The 13,103-nt window shown below is 47.7% G+C and overlaps 1 protein-coding gene across 1 annotated transcript in view; it reads left to right on the forward strand.

Annotated features, from left to right (window-relative positions):
- Dok5 (docking protein 5) overlaps positions 1-7,045 on the forward strand; it is a 150,687-nt gene extending 143,642 nt beyond the window's left edge. The window contains exon 8 of the mRNA XM_021155776.2: positions 6,530-7,045. Coding sequence (XP_021011435.1) covers positions 6,530-6,594 — 65 coding nt within the window. The 3' untranslated portion in view covers positions 6,595-7,045. The remainder of the gene's footprint in view (positions 1-6,529) is intronic.
- The last annotated feature ends 6,058 nt before the right edge of the window (positions 7,046-13,103 follow it).

Raw genomic sequence — 13,103 nt, forward strand, 5'->3', positions numbered from 1 at the left:
TCTTCTTCTTCTTCCTCTTCTTCTTCTTCTTCCTCTTCTTCTTCCTCTTCTTCTTCCTCTCCTCCTCCTCTCCTGCTCTTCCTCCTGCTCCTCCTCCTCTTTCTGGAATATACTGCCGTTCCCACAACTCTACAACTCCAGTTCGTCCTTTCTCACTTGCCATGTCTTGCCTTGGACTTTACTGTTTGTTGTTGGTGCACAAACCTGGCTAGAGGCACTCCTGAGATGAAGGAGCCAGGCTCCTCAGTGGGAACCAGGCCACAGTTGGATGTCACTGTTTATTAGTAATCACTATACTTCCCGGGAGCAATGGTGTCCAGGAGGGCAGGCAGGCCACAGCTGCTTTTTGATCCTGGTGTCTTCTGGATCCTGCATGGGGTCGCCATCCTGTATTGAAAGGTGGGATGTGAGGAAGTAGAGGGTCTTCTTTCTTCCTGAGATAGGATCTCATGTAGCCCAGGCTGGATTCAGACTCACTGTGTAGCCAAGGAGGACCTTGAGTTCTGATGCCTTTGTCTCCATGCCCTGATGCTGGGATTGTGACATCGTGCTTGGAGAACAGAACCCAGAGCTCTGTGCATGTGAAGCAAGCAGTCTACCAACTGAGCCTCTTCCAAGCCCCACTGGGTCTTCCTTACTCCCTGTTCCTCAAGCTGGCAGCAACTGTACATAGATGTTGGAAAAATGGATCCTGAGTGTCTGGATAAGTAGCCAAGGAAGTGTTGACTCTGCTCAAATTATCTACGCCGATGAAGTTCAAGCTGAAGTTTCAAGGCGTCTCTAAGTGATTAATCTAAAAACTAGAATTTATCAGACAGGTTTGAGAAAAATAGGTCTCACCTTCCCAAATTTAGGCTTAGAGCGCCACCTTCTGGTACCCTTGGGAATAGAGTTTTATTATTGGTGGCGCAGTGAAGGAAGCATCTGGCTTTGACTTGCGCTACATTCATGAAAGTGGACTCAATTCATCTTCTCTGCCACTCCCATGAGTTCCAGTTTCCGTGTAGAAGAACTCTCCTGTGGGTAGGAGAATACAAAGCGAACACGTGAGCCCTTAGCATAAAATCTGAGGAAAATCCATGCAAGAGAACCAGTGAACATAATTTTGTTGGCCCACATATCCGAAGGAGCCTCTCAGCAGTGCAGGAGGTTAAAAAATAAATAAATAAAAGATTTCACAGTGGAGAAGATGGCAAAATATTCACAATGTAAAACTGGCGCCCCGCAAGGGTAGTTTTATGGTCAGACCAGCGAGGCGCCTCAGTGGTTAAGTACATCAGACACTGCACGGACAACCCGGGTTCCATCCCGAGGACCTAGGTGATGAGAGAGAGAGAGAGAGAGAGAGAGAGAGAGAGAGAGAGAGAGAACGAACTCAATCCCCCATTTCTCAGACTTTAGCATGTGTGCAGCGACGTGTACATGTGAGATGCGCACATATGAACTAAAGAAGTAAAATGTAATAAAAGAAGTTACTCTCTGCGGGGCACCTAACATACTGGCGTCTTAAATTTCCTTGGTACTAAAACGTTAGGGCCCAGAAGAGCTATCGATGCCTCTGAGATTTGCTATCTATGGAGGACTTAGCGTTCTCCTCTTTTCCTCCCATCGACACAGTGCCTGCTTACTGAGCCAGCGCCATGAGGATGGCAGCCATGTGTCTTCCTCCTAGCAGCTTGCAAGCTAATGGAGAGTCGTGAGTGACAATTAGACATTTACCTCAAATCTGATCCGTGTAACAGCCACAGGGAATATGTTTATAGTTTTTATAGAAAGTGTTCACACAAAGGGAGGCATAGTTACTGGCCTGAGGGTCTTGTCTCCATCAGGTAGCTGTCGGAAGAGGCCATAGCATTTACAACAAAACTTTAACTCTAGAAGAGGCAGTCATATGGAGGATTAGGGAGAAAAAGTAAACTTTCTCCCCTCCCCTCCTCCTCCTCCTCTTCCTCCCCCTCCCCCTCCTCTTCTTCCTCCTCTTTCATGATTTATTTATTTCATGTATGTGAGTACACTGTAGCTGTCTTCAGACACACCAGAAGAGGGCACCGGATCCCATTACAGATGTTTGTGAGCCACCATGTGGTTGCTGGGAATTGAAGTTAGGACCTCTGGAAGAGCAGTCAGTGCTCTCAAATGCCGAGCCATCTCTCCAGCCCAAGAAAACGTTCTTCCTAGTCAGATTGGTGAACGCAAATGTCCTGAGGCAAAAATGAGTGGGGGTATGGAGAAGGGGGTTGGATGACAGGAACCAGTGGTCAAGACTCCTTTGTACACGGTGTGCTGAGGGTGCTGAGCACAGTAGTGTCAGGTCTGAATCCTGTTTTAAGTCTAGCATTGCAGAGGATCTGGGGAGGGGGTAGCAGAGGAGCAGCCTGACGGCTTCTCACGTGAGCCGTGGAGTGCCTGGCCTCAGCTCAGGGCGCCCGTTCTCAGCCCTCATTCCTGTATCAGTCACATTCAGAATCTTCAGTCTTGTGTCAGAGATCTCCCATTGAGTCAGGATTCCCAGAGCACCCTCACCAATCTGCCTTGCAAATAAAATCATTCATTTCAAAATGAAACCAAGGAAAAGCAAGCCCCTGTGTCATTCCTCAGACAGGAAACCAAAGCATGGTGCCATGTGTGCCTGCTGGAATCTACCATATGGCTGGCCTTATTTCCATCCTCCTGGTGATGACCTCCACAGCTGGAGCTGGCAAGCTAGTCCTCTTCCTCCTCCTCCTCCTCCTCCTCCTCCTCCTCTTTCTCTTCATCATCTTCTCTGTTGTAAAGAATTAAGGATTGGAAACATCAATCAATTCGTTCTAAGGATCACGGGACTCACAGGTGGAGCAATTGTCAAGGGACCCAGGCTCTGAGGCCCTGGCAGTGTCATCAGATGGTCCTTAGCTCTGAGAGGAGGCCCTTGCCCCAGTGTGAGCCACAGGCCCGAGTGCTAAGATCAGAATGCTTTCATGGGGTTGAGCCCAGACCGTGCAAGTTCACGTCCATTCTCAGGAGGATAGATTCTTAGAGCCAGTGACTAGGCTGGGGAGTTCACTTGTTTGCTGAACACATGTGCTACCCCTCCTACACATGTGCTGCTGTTAAGAAAGGTCATGGCGAAAGGTGGCAAGCCAGGTGTCAAGGTTTGCATATGCTTGGCCCAGGGAGTGGCACTATTTGGAGGTGTGGCCTTGTTGGAGTAGGTGTGTCACTGTGGGTGTGGGCTTTAAGACCCTACTCCTAGCTGCCTGGAGTCAGTCTTCCACTAGCAACCTTCAGGTGAAGATGTAGAACTCTCAGCTCTGCCTGCCTGGATGCTGCCACGCTCCCCACTTGATGATAATAGACTGAATCTCTGAACCTGTAAGCCAACCCCAATTAAATGTCCTTTATAAGACTTGCCATGGTCATGGTATCTCTTCACAGCAGTAAAACCCTAACACACCAGTCATCCTGCTTACATCGGCAGGGTCGTGGAGGACATGGAGTGGGTGAGGGGGGACATTATGGATCTGGTGGGACCTTCGTCAAGGTCACTTGCATTATGAACCTTATCTGAGAGATGTCTGCAGCCTCCTCTAGTCAGCCATGTGGTGGGCCAGAGTGTACCTGAGCCCAAGTGTGTGGACCCCAGGCTGGTACTGGCTTTCTAGCATCCCACGGGAGTGGGTAGACGGCCCTTGAGCACCCACAGGAGTGTGTAGAAGGCCCTCTAGCTCATCATTTCCTGTCCGAAGCCAAACCCAGCTTTCACACCTCACTGAAGAATTCAGTTTAGCCACGGGCTTTCACTTGGGCCCTTGTGGTCATTGTCAGTTTTTCTGGAAGCTTCTGGAGTTAAGGCGCTGCTGACAAGGACCTCACACTTGACTCGAGATGTGGGGTCTTCCTGAATGCCACACCCAGGCGTTCTGCTCCCAGGAGGAAATTGTTACCACACACCCAGGTGGAACCTCCAGGTGCTCACAGGAGGAAATTGTTACCAAACCAAATAAAGACGTGCTGGAATATATACCTACCCCAGTAGTTCTAGGTCCACCCGTGGATACTATGTTTCTATATTGCAGCTTGGGCATTAGAAAGAGAGTAGAACGCATGTTCAGGTTGCTTGGGAGGTGAGAAGTGACTGGGAACTTTAACACCCGTCACCACCTCTGCAGGCCAGAAATCTAGCCTGGGTTCAGATGTGAGGCTTGCAAGTGTTCAAGCTTTTGTGTGTCTCTCTTTAAAAAAAAAAAAAATTTGTAAAAAAAAATTGGGTGTGTATGTGTGCGGGTGACATATGCAATGGTGAGGTCATGTGTGTGTGCACGTGTGTGTGAAGAGGTCATGTATGTGTGCACATGTGTATGCATGTGTACATATGTGTGTGCCTGTGTGTGCTTGTGTACATATGTGTGTGCCTGTGTGCATATGTGTGTGCCTGTGTGTGCTTGTGTACATATGTGTGTGTGCCTGTGTGATTTGCATTGATGACTTATACGTGAGGAGGTCAGAAGTCAGTTTTTGGGATTTATTCTCTCCTCCACCATGTGGATTCTGAGGACTTACTTCGGGTTCTAAGGCTTGGAGGCAGGCACTCACAGAGCCATTTTACTTGGCCCGAGCCCTTGGTTCTCTTTGTAGCTGTTTTAGTTTGGGGCAGAGATTGGGATAACTCCAAAAACTGTTGCAGCTCACAAATCCCCTTGCACGTCCCTTAATCCTCAGTAGAACTTCGTGGGAGAATGAAAGACATCTTCCCTTTCATCTTGTACAAGTGGGAGCTGGGTTTGTGTCAGGTGTTACTCCGGTTTCTTCTCGGTGGTGGGGAGGCTGGGGTGATGGTAGCTGAGGCCTAAGGGCTCAGTCAGGGCTGTTGTGACAGAGGAATAGAAAGTCAGTTGAAGGCCTTGGAGCCTCAGAGCCACAGGGCACCAACCACCTTTTTCTCTTGGCTCAACAGTTCCACACAATGTGGCTTTGAAAGTGTGCCTGAAGCATCCATACTTGCTGGATCTCAGAGCTCCCCCCACCTACTTCCTTGTGTCCGGCCTCTGTGCCACTGTGAACTCCCCTAGTCCTGTAAAATGCTGCTTGTGCCACCCCTAGCCAGCAGGGGGCAGCAAAACATCTTGGTTTTATAAAATGAAGGGTGCTTGGCTGTCAGGCTGGGCAAACTGGTTTCTCCCAGGCGCTTTCCAGCCTGGATCCTGGGTTTCTTAATACAGTTTTACAGGGATGTACATGCTCACACACTGTGTGTTCACCGTGGCTGCTACCCTGCTGTTAATATCTACTTAGTTTTACTCTCTGGCCCTGTATAGAGGAAACCTGCCAATCCCTGCATTAACTCTGAGGTGGGCGTGGGCATCCTTTTTTTCTTTCTCATTAATTAATTAATTAACTAATTAACTTTACATCTTAATCGCAGCTCCTCTTCTCCTAGTCTCTCCTTCACATGGCCCCTCACCCTGTTCCCCCCACCTTCACCTCAGGGAGGTCCAACCCACCTTGGCACCTCAAGTCACTGCAGGACTAGGTGCATCCTCTCCCACTGAGGCCAGACAAGGCAGTCCAATTCGGGGAACAGGATCCACAAGCAGACAACAGTCAGGGACAGCCCCACTTCAGTTGTTGGGGGACCTGTGTGAAGACCAAACTGCACATCTGCTACATCTGTGTGGGGTGGAGGAGGCTGGATCCAGCCCTTGTAGGCTCTCTGGTTGGTGGTTAATAGTGTCATGTTGCGCACTAGATGGGTCTCGAGTTGAGCCAGTAATTGGCCATTCCTTAGTTTCTGCTCTATCTTTGTCCCTGCACTTCTAGTAGTCAGGACAAATTTTGGGTGGAAGGTTTTGTGGCTGGGTTGCTGTCCTTATCCCTCCACTGAGAGTCCTGCCTGGCTACAGGGTGCTTCAGGCTTCATATCCCCCACTGCTAGGAGTCTCAGCTAGAGTCCCCCTCATAGACTCCTGGATCCTCCCCCATCCCAGGTCTCTGGCACAATCCTAGAGATGCTTATCTCACCCCCCCCCCCATTTCCATCCATTCTCCTGGCCCCCTCTCCCAGGGGACCTCTCAAGGGAGGACATTCTTGACTTGTTCATTGGGCTGGAAACTGAATTGGAATAGAGGAAGTTAAAGTCTTCTAACAGTGACATAAGAAGATGTGCAATGTTGTCTCATTCTGAGTCAGGTTTGCAAAGAGTGTCTACATCAAAATTTTCCATAGACCTGTGTTTTCCACGCCCCTCCCCCCCGCCCCCCCCCCCCCAATTCCACGACACAGGGAGGAACTACAGAAAGTTTAAGGAGTTAACACAGCTGCTAAGGACTGACCAGGGCTGAAGGCAAAGGCCAAATGCAAATGATATGTTAATCACACACTCCCTGGTGATGCGTATTTGCATATCTGTGTGAGTGACCTTAGGAATACGGTCTCCTGTCCTGAACACGCCACTTTTCTCTGGTAAATTTAATCAATTGTAGTACTAGCCAATTTGATCCTGAGCTTTCTTTAGAGATAACTGTTCGTCCTCTCTAATTCTTTTTGGAAAAGATGTCACCAGCCCGCTGAAGCTTCACCGGACAGAGACTTTCCCCACCTACCGGTCTGAGCACTGACAGCAACCGCCAAGAGCTGTTAGCACATTTGTGCTGTGTCAGCCACAGCAGGAGGACACAGAGGGACAGCCAGGGAGAGTGCAGATGAAGAAGAGCGGCTTCGCACCCTGCTAATGTGTGTGGCCACGGGAAACGCTGCAGAACAACATATGTATAAATTTTTTTCCCTCTCTCTCTCTCTCTCTTTCTTTCTCTCTTTCTCTCTCTTTCTTTCTTTTTTTTTTTAAAGATACAGCCCAAACCTCATGGAAACATGCTGGATAATATCAGCCCACCCTGTTTTTATAGCTGGACAGAGGAGTCAGTGTTGCTACTAAGGACTGATTTTCTATTGGTGACAAATGCCCCCTGTGCCTCTCTGAGTCTGTCCCTCTGTGGATTTGTGTGATTTTCCTTGTAAGTGTTTCCGTCGTAAGATAGTCAACATGGACAATAAAACGCCTCTTCAGTATTCGTTAGTTCTTTCTGCACTATCCTTCTGTGACTGGGGCTGGGGTTCTGGCTCAGTCATGAACTCGCATTTGGTTGTATTCCCAGTGAATTAAATCAACATTTCCACTCATTCTTCTCAGTGAAGACCCCCTCAGAAGACCCATTAATATAGCTTGCAATGAGCATGCGTTCTCCTCAACCCTCTCCCACCCCTCAAAAGCCTTTATTTCGAGTAGACTACTTACGTAAGGCATTTGAGAATAAGCAGCTTCACCATCCGGTCCCCGGGTCCTGGTGTCAGTTTTCTCTATGCCCCCACTTGGTGTATCTGCACTAGGAACAGGGTTCTGCATTGTGTTTGACATAAATCCAGGCACAGACACGCCTCTTCATTCATTCATTAACCAGATCTGGAGTCTTCTCTTCTCCGGTGCTCTGCTGGACTCTAGGCACACAGAGGTACAAAGACTCAGGCTTTGTTGCCTGAGATTGAGAACCTCAATTCCTTCCAGAAGAGGGCATCAAGGGAATTAAGATGCAATTGCAGTACTGAGTGGCACCTGCCGGATGGGCCTCCAGGGGCGACGGCCTTCTAAAGAGAAGGTCATCCAGCTCTTCAGGCTGTGTCACTGGGGAGGTGCCAGATGGGAATTGAATCTCATGACAATTAGAGGTTATGTTCTCGACAGGCTGGAAAAGCAAGCTGGGGGCTCTCACCTTGCTCACTGTCATGTCCTCTAATTAAACTTGATCTTCAGGTAAGTGGCGCTTATATGGTATTTAAAAATAAAAGTGAGGTCCAAATTTGACACGGAACAGGGGTATGTTTCACAGTGCCCCTTGTATCTTGAGTTCAAATCAACCTGGATGGTCTTTGCTGAGTTTGACAACTACAATGTTCAGCCCTAGAGCTGAGCCTGGACCCCTGATAGATGCGTGTCAGATGGACAGATAGAGAGAGAAGGTCAGATTCACATCCTCGGAATGGCGTTCTTTGTATATGGGAGAATTCACCTTGAATGCATACTTCTGCACACCAGCTTCCTCTGAATCCATTATTTTCATGGAAGAAAATACCTAATGAGTTTCAGGAAAAAAAAAATATATATATATATATTGCAGAGGCTCCCACAAAACACTTCAACATCCCATTGCTGTTTGAACGTTTCTAGAAAGGCTCAAAGGGGAGATAGACACACCTTATAACCCCATATCTTCAGCCTAGCTAAAAACCCAAGCCTGCTAAGCTAAATGCACTGCTTGTTCCAGAGCTGGGATTCCAAGGACACCTCGGGTCAGGACCTTTCCCAGGAGGTGAGAGATCTCAGGAGATCTGAAGTCAGCTAATAATTAATGAATTATTATATATATAAATTAATTAATAATTAGTGAATGGCTTAGGGCAACTTAATGTCCTGGGTCTGATGGCCTTCCCAGAATGCACCTGTACTCTGTCTGGGTTCTCTGCAGCTCCCCCCCCCACCTCCCCCACATAATTTTTGTTCTTCCTTCTCCCAGATGGATCCATTTTTGTCTGTAACAATGCAGCTCGCCACGCACACTTAGCACCCCTCCCCGCCCTGCTCCATTTCCTTTCTGGCTCTACCTGGCTTTTCATTTCTTTTCCTTTGCTTTTGCAGCCAGTCTCATAAGCGACTCTCCTAGATTCCCTCGGCCTTGGCAGACAATGAGGAGCTTAAGTTGAGGAGCAGATAAAGGAAAGGCAACGAAAGAAATAATTATAATTTTAATGAAGTCGAAATTGCCAAAGCGAGTCTCGAGCTAATGATGTGCGGAGAAGTGCTACTGAATGGAGGTAGCTGCAAGCGAGGTCTCGTTGGAGATCTTCAGGGAAAGGGCCATCAATAAGAAAGAGACTTAGACACACTGGCCCTGGCTCCTTTTGGAGACATTTTAGTTTTTCTGGGTCGTGTCATTGACTTCCTCCTGTAGCTCTGTGAAGTTTAGCTAGCCTCTCTCCTTTCTCCATGGGCAGTCTCAAACACTATGAAGAAACTAACCTCTACAGCCACGAACACAGACTTGCTAGGTGGGAGACTTGCATTAGGACCCCTGCCACCAAATTCCCAAGCTTGGACTGTAAGCTTCCCCAAGACAGGCAACCTGGGGGCAGAGACAACTTCTAGAAAGAATTAGAATATGGGTAGTTTGGACTTTGTGCATTGCCTCCCTGTTTGAAAAAAAATAAAGCTTTATTCATAAGTACAAGGGCAGGGTACTTAACCACATTGTAGCTGTCAGCCTCTGCTTCACTATGGATAATAAAAGCCCTATATATTATCTGTTATTAGATGTTCAGGCCATGCCAGGAGACACTTGGCACGCTGCTATCTGCCCTATAGCCATTGGGATGTTGGCTTGAACTAAGTTTTGGTTTTGTAAATCTTTCCCTCCAGGGTGAACATACAAGTGCAGATATGGGCAGGGAGCAACACTGGTCTTAGTAATAATTAAAGTTAAATTCAAAGGCACATGCCAGTGCTGCCCAGAACCTGGAATCTGGTGACTAGACTCTGAGATGCTTCTTTGACTCGGTTGGGGTTTTAATTGTACCATGGAATAAGTGGTATTGGGGTTGTTAATTTGAGGGAGGACTAGAGGCCAGGCAGGTAAGCCCATTGTTGCAAAGACTGTTCAACCAGTTGAAAGCAGAAGCACACAGGAAACATCGAAGGACCAGAGGGGATGGCTTACATTTCTGGAATTCAATCATGTAATTCTGGAATTCAAGGTTAGACTCACCTATGGGCATGGCGGGTTATACTTTATTGTACACATTGTGCTTCTGAATTCAGAAGCCTAATTCATAAGTTCAAAATATTTAATCCAATTGTTTAGGAAATAAGAAGAAACACTAAAGATAACATGCATCTATATGAAGGGATAGTCTTCTATTGGGGAAAACAATATCTTATCTTTGAGAGAGGAGACACAATGTGTGTGTGTGTGTAAGAGAGAGAGAGAGAGACACACACACACAGAGAGGTATTGTATGACTGTGTGTGAGTGTCTGCGTGTCTGTGTGTGATATGAGTGTGGTTCATGGGCTCACATGGCAAGGCTGGAACAGGGTGTCATCATTGTGACTTTATTGCATTGAGACAGGGTCTTTCACCAACAGAAGCTCTTGGAAGCCACCTTCTCTGACCCTCAGGGCAGGGTCATAGGAACACACAGCCACGCCTTGCTCTTTCTTCGATGAGAAACCCAGCACCTTGCATGTGTGTGCTAGGGAGTCAAACTGAGGTCTTCACATTTGTAGAATACGCACTTCACATTTGTAGAATCATCCCAACCCCGACCCCCAGCCCCCCCGAGGTTCCAACTCAGCAGAGACACCTCTTGCCTTGGTGCCAGAACACGTGTTTAGAGTCTCATTAAGTCCTCGAGTTTATTTCCGTTTCCTAATGAGGTGGTGGACCCTGTAGGTTGAATTTCAGGTGGAGGTATGGTAGTTAATGCTGGCTCATTTCAATGCAAGCTCCTTGAACCAATCTGATTTGGCCCAGCTGGCCCAGGACAGCCTGGTGACCAGTTGGCTAAATCTATGAGAAGGTAAGGTGGTAGTGTTCACACTGTCTCTGACCGTTGGTAAAACATTCATTCCATGGATGGTGGTGGAGCCCAAATCTGCACCTCGAATAGCCATCTCCAGATAATCTCAACGCACTTAGTAAATGCTGGCAAATCCTACACTAAGGAGCGCACATAAGTCTGAGATGCGGAGAGTGCCCGCCCGTCAACTTCACATTACACTTAGAACTGGAGGCAGCCAGCTAGGTGTGGCCACTCAAGACGCTCACGGGGAATCAGCTGGAGTTGGATTTGAAGACTCAAGAGGGAGCCCCCCACCCCGATTCATCACTGAGAAATCCAGCACCCAGCTACCAAGATGTCTGTGTGTGTGACATTGCACACAGGCAGGGAGGAGGGTGTGTTGTGTTGTGACTACAGCTCTCCAAGTGTCGCCTGCCTGGCATTTCCAGTACCTCAGCAGTGTTTGCTTTGTTGCTATAACAACTAATAAGGAGTTTGACTTTCTTTGTTGCTCTGAGATACCTGAGAGCAGAGCTGCCAGCATTGCTCTTTTCTGAAGGAGAAGGCCTCAGAGAAGCTCTGACTGAAAGCACAGCCCAGCTGGGAAAGGAAGGCCTAGGAAGGAGGAGAGACTCCAGCTGCTGCTACTGAAGGCAGTGAGCCACCCACCAACCTTCAAACCTGCTTCCCTCCCACCCCCACCCTTACTGAACGCAGCAGCCAGCTTTGCTTGCCTGTGGCTCTTGGTGGTGCCTCCTTCCTTCCCTTCCCAAAAGCAGGCTCAGCTCCACAGGTAGTGCGGGGTGTTTTTGTTCCACATCCTGCCAAGCCTTCATGACTCTTGCCTGCAGTTAGTTCTATGGCATGGCACGTCTTATATTTGCATGCTCACATTGGAAAGCCTCAAGGGCCAAGGACTTGGTTGCATCATCCGTAGGTTATTCATTTTCTCAGTACTTATCCTCCAGCCCTGCAGGGGCATGAATAAGAGTTGGAGGTTGTACAGTCCAAGCTCCGACGGCAGGAAAGGAGAAGGGTCAAGAGAAGAGTGGATCTTGGAGAGATTTCCAGGAGCCACAGAGATCCAAGACATACTTCATTTACCAACACACAGGTGGCTCAGCAAACAGCCTCCAGCAAGTACCTATTGACATATATTGGCCATACTCAGGCAGGTTCAGGGACACGTGCACCACTCAGGGCACACAGTGGGTAGACACACAGGCATAAAACACACACACACACACACACACACACACACACACAGGCTGATCCCTTGACCTTAAAGACACATTTGTTCAGAATCACACAACTGCATTCTGCCCAAATAGCTATACAATGATTTATATAGTCATCACAGTTTACTTTGGGGGACCCTGGATGGTCAGCCTCAGTCATTTGGTATAACATAGCCTTTTAGATGCCCAGTGCCCGATAGCCATATCAGCACCATGTTGTCTAAATAGAAGCTTGCCCCTATGGCCTTCTGTTCTCAACAGAGATCCCTATAGGAAAGAGGTGTAAACTCTGATCCTAGGCCAGGCAGCATTCTGCTTTTCTAAATAAAGTTTTATTGGCACACAGTCACGCTTGCTTGTTTAGACAATGTGCATGGAGAGCTACAGAAGGATTCCCCTGTACTCTAGACTGTGGTTCCCACAGTCCTAGTCTAATGAGCTGGTTGGTGTTCAAGTCCCGCTGGTTACTTGGGCTTCAGACTGCGACAGTGCATCATTGGCATTACTTGATAAATTAAGGTCCTCCCCGGAGTCAGAAAGTTGGCTCGTTCTTGAGCAGGCATGAACTGTAGAGGCTCCAGTTCTTCTCTTTGCTTAGAAAAGTCTTATCTCCATCATTCTGGGCGCTTTGAAAAGTGGCCTACAGGTCTGTTGAGAATCCACTCCAGACCAGCACAGCTTGATGTCTGTGAGTGTACAATGCTGACACACATACCTTGGTGGTAACTGTTGGCATCAGGACCTCCCAAACCTATGACATCACATAGGTGACAGTGCTACCTGCAGACCTGTTTCCAAGGCAACAGGCACCATAGTCCCAGAATCCAATTGGCTCACCTCCCACCTTTACCTGCATTACGTTATTTTTCCATATAAACAAGGAGAACGCTTCTCTCTCTCTCCTCCCCACTCCCTCTTTTGCCACCACCTTGTCTCTCCCAATAAAACCTCTTCCCCATGGAACTGTCTTGGCCTAGTATGCTGTTGAGAGGTAACCTACCATTTTAACACAGCAGTAACCAACAGAAAATCAGACCTGATACTAGAAACCCAGCTAACTACCCAGGACTAGTGATGGGTTGTAAAGGGGAGTCCACAGCCACCACTTTACTAAAACAACATAATCCCTAACTATACTCTAAATATTTGATCTTACACCCACAGGTAAGAATATTCCTCACCTCTCATTATGGAAACTTTTTTTCTGCAACAGATAGAGAGACTATTACAGAAAAAAAAAAAAAACAAAAAACAAAAAACAAAACACACAACCAAAGTGCA

This window comes from Mus caroli, chromosome 2, assembly GCF_900094665.2.
Source record: "Mus caroli chromosome 2, CAROLI_EIJ_v1.1, whole genome shotgun sequence".
Taxonomy (NCBI): Eukaryota; Metazoa; Chordata; class Mammalia; order Rodentia; family Muridae; genus Mus; species Mus caroli.